We start from the raw sequence: 14,061 nt of genomic DNA on the forward strand, positions 1-14,061 counted from the left end.
AGTTCTTAACTAAGTCATCTAGGATTCCTCCATGACTAATGTGACATAATTCAGGGTCACATCATTAAGGCGACTTTAGAACCGTGACCGCAGGACTCAGGAACTCATGAGAACTGTCAGTGTCGGCTTATACCTGTAAGAACTGTAGACCCCCCAAAAAGGAAAAATATGCAGAGAATTCACAGTGGAATCAAACAGTAAGTAGATGTTTTGAATCCAGTCAACCTGGAAGGAATGAGACCTGAGAATTAGCGTAACTCAGAAACAAGGGACGTGGACTCTGAAATCACCCGTAGACTCAGAAATGTCACTGACATAGAAGAGGGCTCTCTCTGCTCTCATCGTGGTAGGGAAAATCACCCTAGATGTCTGGGAATGGGCATTTCTGCTGATACTTCTCAGTTTCATGCCCCTGAGGAGGTAAACTTCAGATTCTCTTGTGAAGATTATGTCCGATTCTGTTGGGATGACACGATTGGGTGAGTATCTTTAACCCCAGGAAGAGCTAGAATTAAATATAGAGGTGATGAAATCATCCAGACTTGGAATTTTTTCCCTGTTAACTTTAACATCCTTAAGAATTTGCCATTTCGAGGACAGTTAGTATATATGTAACAGATTAGCCTTTTGTTTCTAATTTAATTTGTGTAATTGGTTTAGAATTGTGATACATTAAAATATATAAGAAGAAATTTTTAAGTGTTTAAACAGTGTTGGAATGTTTGCAAGAACCTTAGATTCACTATACTTACAGTTTAATTCACTGGTTTTGTAAGAATTAAATACTTGGAAAGCTTTATCTGTAATTAGACAATTGACATATTTCAGAAGAAAGTTGAATAGATTATTTTATAGTAGAGTTTAAAAAAAAATTTTTTTTTGGCCATACTACATGGCCGACCAGGGACTGAACCCAAGTCATGACGGTGAACGCCCAAGTCTTAGCTATTGGACCACTAGGGAATTCCCTAGAGTTAAAAAAATTTAAAGCAACTTTTAAGTTTCAAAGGCTCACTTGAAATTGGTTAAAATTTAGCAGCTTTGCAAATAGAATAATAAGGTTTGTTAGTTGAACTTAAAAGCCTGAAGAAGAAGTAGGCTTTTGAATGTGAAATTGTAACTTGGAGAAATCAAATGTTAATTTCTAAAACTGAAGTAGCCCATGAGTAATCTTTCCTGTGTGCTAAAACCTTCTGTAATGTTACAGAGAACTTAATAAATTAATGAAGCATGCTATTATGAGTCAATGATGGTCTCTGAACGTGGCCCGCCATCGTTTTCAGTTTTTAATACATGCCTTACAAGCAAAGTAAGAACATTGTTTTTAGGTATCTGTGCCAAAATTTTTTGATGATTTATCATTACAGAGTAGAAAAAAAACAAATTATCCCATCCGTTTTTCAAGTGATATCAAGTGTGGCTTTGCCATCCCTTAATTATGATTGTCTGAAAACAGTTCACCTGAAGTGTGCCCAGGTAAGCAGCCGTGTACTCTAGTGATGAGGTGAATAGAATGCCATCACAGTACATCCCGACATACTGTGAATTTTTGACCTTACACTCCCATTTCCAACCAAACGTGCCCAGATCTTAAGCCTGCTTCCACCCTGTATCTTAGAAGGTGGTCAGGTGCTGTTGATCTTCTTATTTGTTTGGTCATTTCCTCTGTTGCTGCAATACCTGCGGGGCCTCCAGTTTCTTAAAGTCACATAACCCTTGTATTCAGAATTCTTTTGAGCTTGTTGCCTTCATACTGTGATTTCAGTCCAGTTCTTTGGATTTGGCTGTTTTCGGGAGGTTTTTTTGGTTTGGTTTTGTTGTTGTTGTTGTTGCTATTGTTTTTTTTTTTTTTTTACCTTAGAGTCAATAGGGGTAATTATATGCACCTAATTTAGTTTATTGCAACATTTATTCATATTATTCTAATTTCTAGTCTGCTGCTGCCAAATGTCCATTATTAACATTTCCCACTTCATATTAAAATAAAGGGAGCAAGTAATTCAGAAACTGAGTTTGGAACTTTTTCTCTCTGCTTGTGGTCTTTTAAAATGATGCCTTTTTTTGGTATGTGCATTTTTTTTTAGTGTCATTCTTCCACTTCCTCAGAATGTGAAGGATTATTTACTTGATGATGGAACTCTGGTGGTTTCAGGAAGGTAAGGCGTGTGAGAAAAACATTCTTTAAATTTTAGCATAAGGAAATGTAATGATTCAACCTTAACAATTAACGTGTAAAGTAAGTACATTAGCTTTGGCCCCATTCTCTCCCTTTTTTCTCTCTAGTTAAAATTATGTGCTGATCTTTGTCCTATATTCCTTATCAATGCTCAGTTGATAAGATTTTCAAAATTGAACACATCCTCTGCTAATAATTACAAGCTGTAAAATTGAGTAATTCCTTTCTTCTCTTCTTGTAGAAAATGGGTATGGTAACTATTCCTCTTGTTCAAGTAGTTCTTCTGTATATAAAGGAAAGTACCATGATTCAGTCTTTTTAGTACAAACTTGAAAAAGTTTAAGAATCATGTACTTTAATGACATTCCTAGTTTTTCATTCAGATCTCTGCTCAGGAGTCATGTTATCTAACTGTTCATCCTTCACTTTCCTTTGTAAAGTAGCTTAATGGTAACCCTTGCTGACATGTCACCCTCTTTTATGGAATTCTAGGTTGGATATAATTTTCTCTTAGAATTATTTAAAAAAATTCTTTATCAAGTTAAAATACACATAAAATTTACCACATTAACTATTTTTAAGTGTACAGTTCAGTGGTATTAAGTACAGTTATAATGTTGCAGCCATCACCATGATCCATCTACAGAACTCTTGTCATCTTGTAAAACTGAAACTCTGTACCCTCTAAACACTAACTCCCCAACCCTCCTTCCACCAGCTCCTGAAAACCAACATTCTACTTGCAGTGCCTATGATTTTAACTACTGTACATACCTCATATAAGGGGAATCATGCAATATCTAGCTTTATTGCACTTAGCGTAATGTCCCCAAGGTTTGTCCATGTTATAGCACGTGTAGAATTACCTTCCTTGTTAAGGCTAAATACCACTCCATTGTATGGTTTACCACATTTTGGTGCATCTGTTTTTATCTCCTGACCTCACTTAATTTTTCTGCATAATCCTTATTTCCATCCATTATTCCTTTAGTCATTCTATTATAATGCAGTCTTCATGAGAACAGAGTCTTGGGCAGTTGTGTTCCCAGCCCTTGGAACAGTGCCTGATATATAATAGGTGCGTGACGAACATTTCTTAGGTAAACGAACTTAGAAGTATAATTAGAATTGTGTTATGTTTTACAGTAACACTAATTTTACCATTTTGTTGTTTAGTCACTGAGTCGTGTCTGACTCTTTTGTGATGCCATGGACTGTAGCCTACCAGGCTCCTCTGTCCATGGGATTTCCCAGGTAAGAATACTGTAGTGGGTTGCCATTTCCTTCTCCAGGAGATCTTCCTAACCAGGGATCGAACCCACGTTTCCTGCATTGGCAGGTGGATTCTCAACCACTGAGCCACCAGGGAAGCCCAATTTTACCATATATATTATATATATATATATATATACTGTTTTTGGTCTGATGGATCTTCTGTGTAGCTTCCTGGATTATAATTCTGTTTCTGGTATTCTCAACCTGGTGATAACCTGAAAATTATTAGTTTAGAGCCTCATTGATGTGGAATAATTGCAGGATAAAGCAACAGAATAGTTAGGCAAGTCTCAACTTTGGGATATTTACAGACATAACTTTATTATTTTCCAATATAGAACACGTAATAAGCCTACAAAATGGGAGTGTAAAGAAGATGCCTTCTGACATTAGAAAGTCCTGAGCAGATGTCAGTACTCTGAGCTTGTGGAAGAGCTCCTACTGTGTATTTCATTGGCCAAATGTGTCTTCTCTCTCTCTGGAGAGTCCTTGGTTTCTGACCCAGGCATCTCCTGTCTTCTGCCAGATTCCATGGCACCGTGGCAGGCTAACTTGTTAGCTTGCAAGTGGGGTGAAATCTTGGAGCCTCCCTAATGCTCAACACTGGGCGAGTCTTCTGCTGGTCTTTCTGAGGTCACTCCTGTGGCTTTAGTTGTTTGGTGGCTCGACTAACTGGATGGTTTTAGGATGGCCTCACTCATGTCTGGCAGTGAATGCTGCCTGTCAGCTGGGCTTTTCTTTCCATGTGATTTCTCCTTCTCAGACTCCACTCCTTTATGTGGTGGTAGCAGCATTCCAAAAAATGTGAGCAAGGAAGCTATAAAGACTTTGACACCAAGGCTTAGATCACATGGTGTCCTTTGGGCTACATTGTTGGTCCCAGTGAGTCTTGAAGCCAGTTTGAATTAAAGGGGTGGGGAAATAAATGCTCTTTCTTGATGGGAAGGGTGACAGAGTCACACGACAAAAGGCATGTCAAGATGGGGAGAATTGTGGCCATCTGTGTACATCATCTATGGTGCTTTCTTGTTGTCTTTCCTGTTCGTTGTCACAGGTACTTGGTGTGGGCTCTTTCATTCTAGAGAGTTATGTTTTTTGGTTTTGGAACTTTTAAAAATATTGTATCTTTGATAATTTCCTCTTATGTTTTGCTTCTCTTTCTTTCTTTTTAGATAGTAGATCTGCCAGGCTAATTCTCTGAATTTTATCATTTCTTCTGTATTGTCCCTTTGTTGTCTTATTTCTATTTTATGGAAAATTTCCCTAATCTATCCACTCATTCTATTGAGTTTTTAAATTTCAGCTACCATGTTTTTCCTTTTATATGAGTTCGGTCTTGTCCTTTCTCATGAATGCATTATCTTCTTTTATCTTTGAAGATATTTGTGATTTTAAAAAATATTTTTCATCTGTTTCCTTTACTGTCTTTATTCTGTCCATGTACTTTTCCTCCTTTTAAAAAACTCTTTTCTCATCTTGGAGTCTTTTATAGGTCTTCTAATGATTGTAGGCCTTTATTCATATTTAAGAGTGAGGGACACACACACACAGAAACTTTGTGTACTAGTGTGGGGCTTGTTGACTGAGAGTGCCAGCCATCAACAGGAACTGATGGCAGATTCCCAGATGGCAGTTATCTGTAAGTCTTTCCTCTGGGGTTATCCAGCATCTACAGAGACAAGTCCTCTAATCTGTCTATATCAGGGAGCAGGGAGGGAAGAAAGGGACTAGGGGTCTCACTGTGAGTGTGACTTCCACTTACAACTTTGTTGTTTTGTGGCATTTCACCCCCATATTCATCTGGGGCATTATGCACCTTACCCTCTGGTCCATGGAGGGTGAGTTTCTGGGGTATGCCAGGTGAGGAAGACTGGACGTGTCTTCCTGCCCCTGTATGGACTTGACACGCATCACCCCTTTCAGAGCAGAGCTGTGGTCCTGTCATGTATGATGGCTCCAGGGGCAGCCTGTTGCTCACCGGGTTACCCCCTCACTGGCTTTCTATTTTCCAGACTTCTGTTGTCTCTTTGCAGCTGTCTCCTCTTTGGTCCTTTTTGCCCTTGTGATCTTTTAAATCACTTTAGTAGCATTTCAAGAGGGAACCTAGGGATGGATAAGTGTCCTTGATTTACCAGAAGCCTCTTCTTTCCTTTCTCTTGTAGTTTCTTGGTATAGATCCTCTGCTGGTTTCTATTCTGGTTAGTGCTTGTTTTTCGATGATGTGCCCGAGTTCTTTGTAGCCAGTGGTTTGTGGTTGAGTGCTGAGAAGGAGCGGGGGCAGCGTTCTTTCTCTCTCTGAGGTCTTTCGGCCTCTGCTCTGCCCCCGGGGGTGAGGGTTGGCTGCTAGCGGCCCTTTTCAGCCCCTGCTTCACTACTGGCTCTTTCTGAGACAGCACGTCTGACCATGTCTTTCTCTCCTTGGTGCCCTCCAGCAGTGCCAGTCCCAACCCAGGGTGATTCCTGCTGGCAGCCCGCACGCACTCTCTTCACTGTGAACAGAAGATGCCCGGCTGTGCCTGCAGGGTGTCCATCAGCCGCCTGAAACTGCTCCCCCCACAGTTCCTGCTGTGTCTCCCTGGTGCTGGGCAGCACTTTCTCTTGTCGAGATTCAGAGCCGGTTCTTAGTGTCCTCCAAGGCAGAGTTTGAGATTTTCTTTCCCCTGTTTCTAGTGATTTCTGAGAAGAAGGCAGGACGTTTTTATTCCACCGTTTCTTATTGAACGGTCACTCTTGTTAGTTTCATGTTGGTTTTTATTAGTTTCTTCTTGTGTATATATATATATGAACACTCAGCACACCTGAAATCATGACTGCCTGGCACCAAGGCTTGCTCACGCTCAGTTTTGTTTTGTTTTTTTTAATTAGTTTATTTATCTATTTTTTAACTTTACAATATTGTATTTGTTTTGCCATACATTGACATGAATCCACCATGGGTGTACATGTGTTCCCCTTCCAGAACCCCCCTCCCACCTCCCTCCCCATCCCATCCCTCCTGGTCATCCCGGTGCACCAGCCCCGAGCACCTTGTATCATGCATCGAACCTAGACTGGCGATTTGTTTCTGTTTTATGTTCTTCCAGAGAAGATCCACCTGCACATTCTCAGCCAGACAGTGATGATGAAGCCGAAGAAATACAGGTTGGTTCAAAATACTATAACCTGCTCCATAGACTGTCCTAATTGAAATGATCTCTGAAATGGTTATGGCTTAGAGATCTTAGCGTACATTCAATAAAGTCAGAAATCACATGAAAACCTCACTGGGACATGTACTTTGTGTTCAGGAAAAGATGTCTCTTGTGTGTGTATCGTTTTTAGATGGAGCACTGCTTTTTGGAAGCCGGGAACACTATCCGCATTTAACGTTCTCTTTCTGTCCTCCTTCCCCTGCAGTGGTCGGACGATGAGAACACGGCCACGCTTACGGTAAGAGCAGCGCGATCTGAGGACCGCCTGGCGCCATCTCATGGGGCACTTCCTGGTTTCAACGCAGATCACTCTAAATTCCCATTTAGTCACCATTTCAAGCTTTTATTTATTATTTTGAAAAATAACTTAAATCACTGTTCTTAGGCAAACTTCAGTAGAGAAATTAATAACGTGTGTGTATTTAACAAACTCTGCTTAGTTCTAAAAACGACACAGTGACGTCATGGTAGCAATGAACAGATGGACAGACCTAGTTCCCTGATTATGGTGTCTAAATACCGGTTTCCACTAAAAGGAGTTGAAGCTCCTTGGAGAAATTCAAGACTGAGGGTGGGAAGGTAAAGAGGAGCCTGTAGGAATTTGTGTCAGAAAGTAAGAATGATGCAGACATGATGCAGAGGACCCGGAAGCCAGCTTGATGGGCTCCCACTGGCCACATATGTGAACATCATAACAAAACAATGATAATAATGGACTATAACCATTGACTAGCATTAGAATCCATGGTCCCATACTGACATAAACAAATGATTAAATTCAACGAATGAAACAGAAGAGAAAGCCTTTCTCTATAGTAGAAAATTCGGCACCAACTAATAATTGAGAAGGAATGATAGAAATCAGCATTTACAGCCATTCTAGTAATAATTGATGGAGTAGATGTTAAAACTTGTGCGTGAATATTCAATAAGGGTATTTGAGTCTTCTTAAAGTATGTCCACCAAAATTACTTGAAAGAAAGTGAAAGTATTAGTCACTCAGTCGTGTCTGACTCTTTAAGACCCCATGGACTGTAGCCCACCGGGCTCCTCTGTCCATGGGATTCTCCAGGCATGAATACTGGAGTGGGTTGCCATTTCCTTCTCCAGGGGATCTTCCTGACCCAGGGATTGAACCCTGGTCTCCTTCATTGGCAGGCAGATTCTTTACCATCTGAGCCACCAGGGAAACCAAAATTACTTACTAGTTACAAAGAGAAAAATAACATCTTCCCAGTGGAAAGACCTGGCAGCAGCATGAGCAAAGTTAACCTTGTCAGTGATGGGACAGACCTACATCACCTGCCTCCTTGTATGAGGCTCAGAGGGACACATCACCTGCCAGCAGTGCACAGCCTGAATCCAGTCATGAGGAAATAACCAGCAAACTCAGCGTTTTGGAAATTACATCGAGTGACTGCCCAAGGCTCTTTCAAATGGTCAGGGTCATGAAAGATAAGAGCAACAGAGAGAGGAAATGTTAACAGATGAAAGGAGATTAAAGAGACATGACAAGTTAATGGAATGCACGATTCTAGACTGGGTCCTAGGCCAGAAGAAAATATCCCATTTTTCTTCTGCTGTAAAAGACATAATCAGGACAGTGAGCACAAACTGAATAAGATCCATAGGTGAAATAATGGTGTTATATCCGTGTTAGCTCCCTGATTTTGATAATTTGGCTAGCTTACATAAAAAAAAAAATGTTACTACTTTTTAGGAAATACATGTTGAAGTGCTGTGTGTAAAGGGGCATCATGACTTCTGCTTACTATGGAAGGTATATGTGTTTTATACATGCTCCAGCATAGCTGTTTATAGAAAGGGAGTTGCAGTGAGAGAATGATAAAGCAGTGTGGTAAAATGCCTGCATGAAGAGAAAATTTTGGTTAAGTGCTTCTTGTAAATGCTTCTGAAAGTCTGAAATTATTTCAAAATGGAAAATTAATTTTAAAGTGATTGGGTTTCACTGGGCCGAACTAGATGTTGTTGGTCAGGGGAGCTTTCAGGGCAGAAGCGCACACCCTCTCAGTAGGGGAATGTTAGCCAAGACCCACAGTGGGAAAACTACCATTGCCAATGGTAATAGTCCAGTACTGTAGCTACAGAGAAACCCAACTTAAAATGCAATCAAATAATCAAGATGGGTAAATTTCAAAGACGCAATGGTGAATTTCAAAGGGCAGGTTGTGAAAAGTATACATATCAAATGACAGCAGTTACATTAAAATTTTTTAATATTTTGTATTATGGACAGGCACATGCATTGTAAGTATAGAATCATGACTGTAGAAGATTGTGACCAGTCTTGTGATGATGGCTGCCTGTGGCAAGAAGAAAGGACTAGGGAGGAGAGCAAGGAGATTAGGAGTTTCATGAGCATCTGTGATGTTCTTTGCTTAAGAAATTTAAAGGTCTGGATCAAGTATGTCAAATTGTTGAATGTATGGATCAGGGTATATATTTTTTATATGTTTAAAACATTTATTTGATGATTAAGAATTTTTAAAGAAATAACTGAATGAATGTGGTTCAGTAGGGCTGTGGTGGGTAAAGTAGGAAAGATAGGTGAGTTTGCATCATAAAAGTCCATGGATGTGATTTAAAATGCAGATTTCATCCCACTTAAAACATGAACCTTTTCTTAGACAACTAAGGTGTTAGGTGTATCTAAAATCAACTCACTGGGCTATGAGCTTAAAAGAATCTTATTACTAGCTAAATCTGTTAAAAGATCATTTTCAGAAAAAGGTGGAATCATGACTTAACACATATTGAAGGCTTTAACTCACGAGGGAACCAGGCAGACGTTATAACTGGCGCAAAAGAGAATCCAAAGGACACACATTTATAGATTAGAAATATGTAAATATGTATTGTATTTACATAAAAAAATGAATACACAAATAAGGCAAAGCTGGTCATGTGTCCCTCTAGGGGGGATGGAAGACAGCTGGGTTTCTACCGGACAGAGTAGAATTTTCATGTCTGTAAGAAATACTGTTTTCACTTACCTATTATTTACCAAGTTGTAAACTATCTTGCAGACCCAGCTAGAATCAGGGAACCCAGAAAAGTGCTGTATGTATACAATACATAGTCTTCCACTGAAGCACATGCAATACATGACCTTTTTGTCATTTAAATTTATTTTAGGATTTTTATTGCAGGATTTCTTAAAGTTCTTAAGAAATTCTTAAAGTTGAATAATTTGAGGATTTGAGGGAATTTATCACCTCTTTTAAAATGTAATACAGAAGAGCCAGTATTTTATAATAACTACAATGAAGTGAAACCTCTAAAAAATTGTGAATCACTATATTGTACACCTGTAACTTATAAAGAAAAAATGTAATACAGAAATATAAAGCAGTCCTTATATGTGAAGTTCAGTGGGATAGGAAAATGAAATTGTTTTGTCTTTGAAGATCAAATTCCTCATGTTTTAGTATTTTTGTAACTGTGTCATTTATTGAAAATATAGCTAATGCAGGTCTTAGATGAGTGTGTTTATGGATGAAGCTGGTTTGGTTGCCAAACCAGCAACTTCAGGGGATTCTTAAGAAATTACTGCCGTAACGGAAAGCATAATTTCTTTTGCTGGGGAGAGGAGAATGGAAGATAAAGGAACTCAAGGCTGTTACTTGTTTTGAAAGTCTCTGAAAGGCATTAATTTCACGTATCTAAGCTGAAGAAGACAAACAGAAGATGGAGGTGGTGGCACACTGTCAAATTAAATAACTAAAAGACACTTGTGACCTCCGGAGGTCAGGTATATCTGCAGCAATCACATGCATCTGCAGCAGAAAGAAAGGAAGTACAACCTGCCCGTTTTTTTAACTTTCATGTTTTGGTCTGTTTCTCAGCCTTGAGTCACACTTTTTTGTCATAACTGGGCTAGATCTTGGGAATCAGCATAAGACTTTTTTTTTTTTTGGTGTTTGTTTATTTAGGATGACTGAATAACAAGTCATCCTAAAACTTCATGACTTGAAACAATAATAATCATTTAAAAAAAAAATTTGAATAGTTTTTTAAAGGGTCTCCTCCATTTAGTTGTTACAAAAAATGCCTTCTTCCTCATGTTGTACAATAGTATATCCTTGTAGTCTTACACCCAGTAGTTTGTACCTCCCACTCCTTTAGCTTATTCTGAAGTGAAGTGAACAAAAGCTGGAATCAAGATTGCCGGGAGAAATATCAATAACCTCAGATATGCGGATGACACCACCCTTACGGCAAAAAGTGAAGAAGAACTAAAGAGCCTCTTGATGAAGGTGAAAGAGGAGAGTGAAAAAGTTGGCTTAAAGCTCAACGTTCAGAAAACTAAGATCATGGCATCTGGTCCCATCACTTCATGGGAAATAGATGGGGAAACAGTGGAAACAGTGTCAGACTTGATTTTTTTGGGCTCCAGAATCACTGCTGATGGTGATTGCAGCCATGAAATTAAAAGACGCTTACTCCTTGGAAGGAAGGTTATGGCCAACCTAGATAGCATATTTAAAAGCAGAGACATTACTTTGCCAACAAAAGTCCATCTAGTCAAGGCTATGGTTTTTCCAGTGGTCATGTATGGATGTGAGAGTTGGACTGTCAAGAAAGCTGAGCGCCGAAGAATTGATGCTTTTGAACTGTGGTGTTGGAGAAGACTCTTGAGAGTCCCTTGGACTGCAAGGAGATCCAATCAGTCCATCCTAAAAGAGATCAATCCTGGGTGTTCATTGGAAGGTCTGATGTTGAAGCTGAAACTCCAGTACTTGGGCCACCTCATGTGAAGGGTTGACTCATTGGAAAAGACCCTGATGCTGGGTAGGATTGGGGGCGGGAGGAGAAGGGGACGACAGAGGATGAGACGGTTGGATGGCATCACGGACTCGGTGGACATGGGTTTGGGTAGACTCCGGGAGTTGGTGATGGACAGAGAGGCCTGGCGTGCTGCAATTCATGGGGTCGCAAAGAGTCGGACACGACTGAGCAACTGAACTGAACTGAAGTGAAGTGAAAGTTAGTTGCACAGTCATGTCTGACTCTTTGGGATCCCAGGGACTGTACCCCACCAGGCTCCTGTCCATGGAGTTCTCCAGGCAAGAATACTGGAGTGGGTTGCCATTTCCTTCTGCAGGGGATCTTCCCAACCCAGGGATCAAACTCCAGTCTCCTGTATTGCAGGCAGATTCTTTACCAACTGAGCTACTAGGGAAGCCCATTAGCTTATTCTAGACCTATTCTAGTGTTTTTCCCACTTAAGGAAGAGCTTGTCATGATGGGACTTTCAGTATTTGCAGTTGCCCACTAGGGGGCAGCAGATATAAAGGGCTAAAATGATCGCAGCGCATCGGTGTTTTTTTGTATTCTTGCTCTCCTGCAGGCCCCACTTCCATCTCTCGTTCTCCCCTTTTCTCCACTTTTTGTCCCTGTGCTCCTGATGGTGACAGAAGACTCGAGGAAGAGCATAATCGTAATGATGTTTACATCCCATCACCTCTGTATTTCTGCTTATTTCCTGGTTGAAACAGCACAATGTTTTGGTTACTTGCTGATACAAGCATTTTTAAATCAACTGAGAAAGAACATTTTAATTTCACCGAGGTCCTATTTTTGAGTTTTGTTTATATTAAAACCTGTCTGGAAATAGCTGTGTTTAAATGCAGTTAACCACATGATATATTTCTCCTTTTTGAAGCCTTTTGGGGGTAAGTTCTTTTCCTGCAAATGGAAAGGCTTCTGGTCCTTTAAATGTGAGGTATTACTTCTGAGAATTGGAGTCTATGCACAGGTGATATTCTATCATCTCTTTTCATTTAATAGGCACTGGTTTTATGTCGGTGTTAAGAGAACCATTCATTCCTTTTCTCACATCCCCAGGTGCCTTGAAATATCAGCAGTCCCGTTAGCTTTGTGGGGCTTGATTGTTTTGGAAAACGTCATCTAAGCACTTGTTATTCTTTTCCCTTCTTGACGAATGTTATCTGATCATTGATTTTATTTGGCTGAGTTCAGAAATTCTGATAGTAATTTGTATTCTAAATTATTTTTAATACCCTGAAGTGTTGAACTTTATGAGTTTTTTTTTATCTTGTCTTTTATATTTATCGTGCTGATACTAACTTGCCCAAATGATTTCTTCCTTCTGTCTGTAGGCACCAGAATTTCCTGAGTTCACCACGAAAGTCCAGGAAGTGATCAATTCCCTGGGGGGCAGTGTATTTCCTAAGCTTAACTGGAGTGCCCCAAGGGTAGGAGCACGTCCGTAAATCTCACTGTGTGAATATTGTCTTGTGATTCCATTTTATTTTATATCCCCACGGAGGGTCTAATTATATTCCTAATTCTAGGGAAAATAGCATGGAATTTATTTTTGTTTTCCTCCTGTTATTTATTTTCCTGATTTGGCAATGCATTTATTTCCCTGGGTCTGTGAAATACTTTGTATTTTGCCAACTGACAGTTTCAGCCTCTTGTGTTGCTGCTTACACTAGAAATCTCAGGAAAACCTTCCTTTGCCCTTTTCAAAACTTCAGCTCTTCAGTTTGACAGAGAAATTTTTCTCTATTGAAAAGTAATAAAAATTAGAATGTTGCAGGATCTGGAAATAGAGTGGTTTGACAAATCAACTGACATTTTCTTAAACTGTTTTATTGCTTCAACATTGCATTGATAAGATTTTTTAATTTAAGTTAAGATCTAGGGAAATTCATCATTTTTTCTATTCCAGTAGAAAACAATTTAATGTCAGCAAAGCTTATTTAAGGATTCAAGACTTAGCTGCATTTTCAAAAATCATCTTGTGTGCTTTTATCTTTTCTTATTCTAACATCAGTGATAAATTATACTTAATCTGTTATTTTTACTTGTTAAAATTAGTGACATATATACATAGTTTAAATTTCTGAAAGCTTGCTATGAAAATCAGCCGGTCCTGACACCTGTTTTTCTTTACTGTTTCCCATTCCTCGGAGACAACTGCATTCATAAATTTTAGTACCACCTTTTGTTGTTTTCCTCTATATCTCTATTCTTCCATCTTAAGCATTTATTACCAGCTTTCTGCTTTAGGACAGAAAGGTTCAGCACTTTTTCATCTCTTATTCTCACTACTTTCTATTACAGTTCACTGTCCTCATATAGAAATAGCACACTTTGATTACATCAGTATTCAGTGTGCTTTGTTGCTAAGTCGTGTCTGACTCTTTGTGACCCCATGGACTGTAGCCTACCAGGCTCCTCTGTCCAGGCAAGTATACTGGAGTGTTGCCGTTTCCTTCTCCAGGGGATCTTCCCAAGCCAGGATCAAACCCTCACCTCCTGCAGGTGAATTCCTTACTGCTGAGCCACCAGGGAAGCCATTTCTCATATTGCATTTTTGTAAACGTCGCATATACATCTGTATACTATGTGTTGCTTATGTTTTCTTAT

At 39.5% G+C, this 14,061-nt stretch overlaps 2 protein-coding genes across 15 annotated transcripts in view; one reads left to right on the forward strand and one right to left on the reverse strand.

Annotated features, from left to right (window-relative positions):
• NUDT5 (nudix hydrolase 5) overlaps window positions 1-14,061 on the reverse strand; it is a 61,969-nt gene that overhangs the window by 22,176 nt on the left and 25,732 nt on the right. The gene's annotated exons all lie outside the window — the stretch shown is intronic.
• CDC123 (cell division cycle 123) overlaps window positions 1-14,061 on the forward strand; it is a 42,577-nt gene that overhangs the window by 3,082 nt on the left and 25,434 nt on the right. For 2 of the 14 annotated variants that reach the window (XM_081554119.1, XM_081554113.1), the window contains exons 2-7: window positions 2,085-2,156; window positions 3,168-3,254; window positions 3,353-3,430; window positions 6,535-6,592; window positions 6,848-6,880; window positions 12,786-12,881. In XM_081554119.1, the coding sequence (XP_081410245.1) occupies window positions 3,381-3,430; window positions 6,535-6,592; window positions 6,848-6,880; window positions 12,786-12,881 (237 nt within the window). In that variant the 5' untranslated portion in view covers window positions 2,085-2,156; window positions 3,168-3,254; window positions 3,353-3,380. Of the gene's footprint in view, window positions 1-1,367; window positions 1,477-2,084; window positions 2,157-3,167; window positions 3,255-3,352; window positions 3,431-6,534; window positions 6,593-6,847; window positions 6,881-12,785; window positions 12,882-14,061 lie in introns of all 14 variants that reach the window. The other 12 variants (XM_081554109.1, XM_081554108.1, XM_081554117.1 and 9 more) reach the window with 9 other exon arrangements.

Source organism: Giraffa tippelskirchi, chromosome 13, assembly GCF_054371585.1.
Source record: "Giraffa tippelskirchi isolate mGirTip1 chromosome 13, T2T-mGirTip1v1.2.pri, whole genome shotgun sequence".
In the NCBI taxonomy this organism is placed as follows: domain Eukaryota; kingdom Metazoa; phylum Chordata; class Mammalia; order Artiodactyla; family Giraffidae; genus Giraffa; species Giraffa tippelskirchi.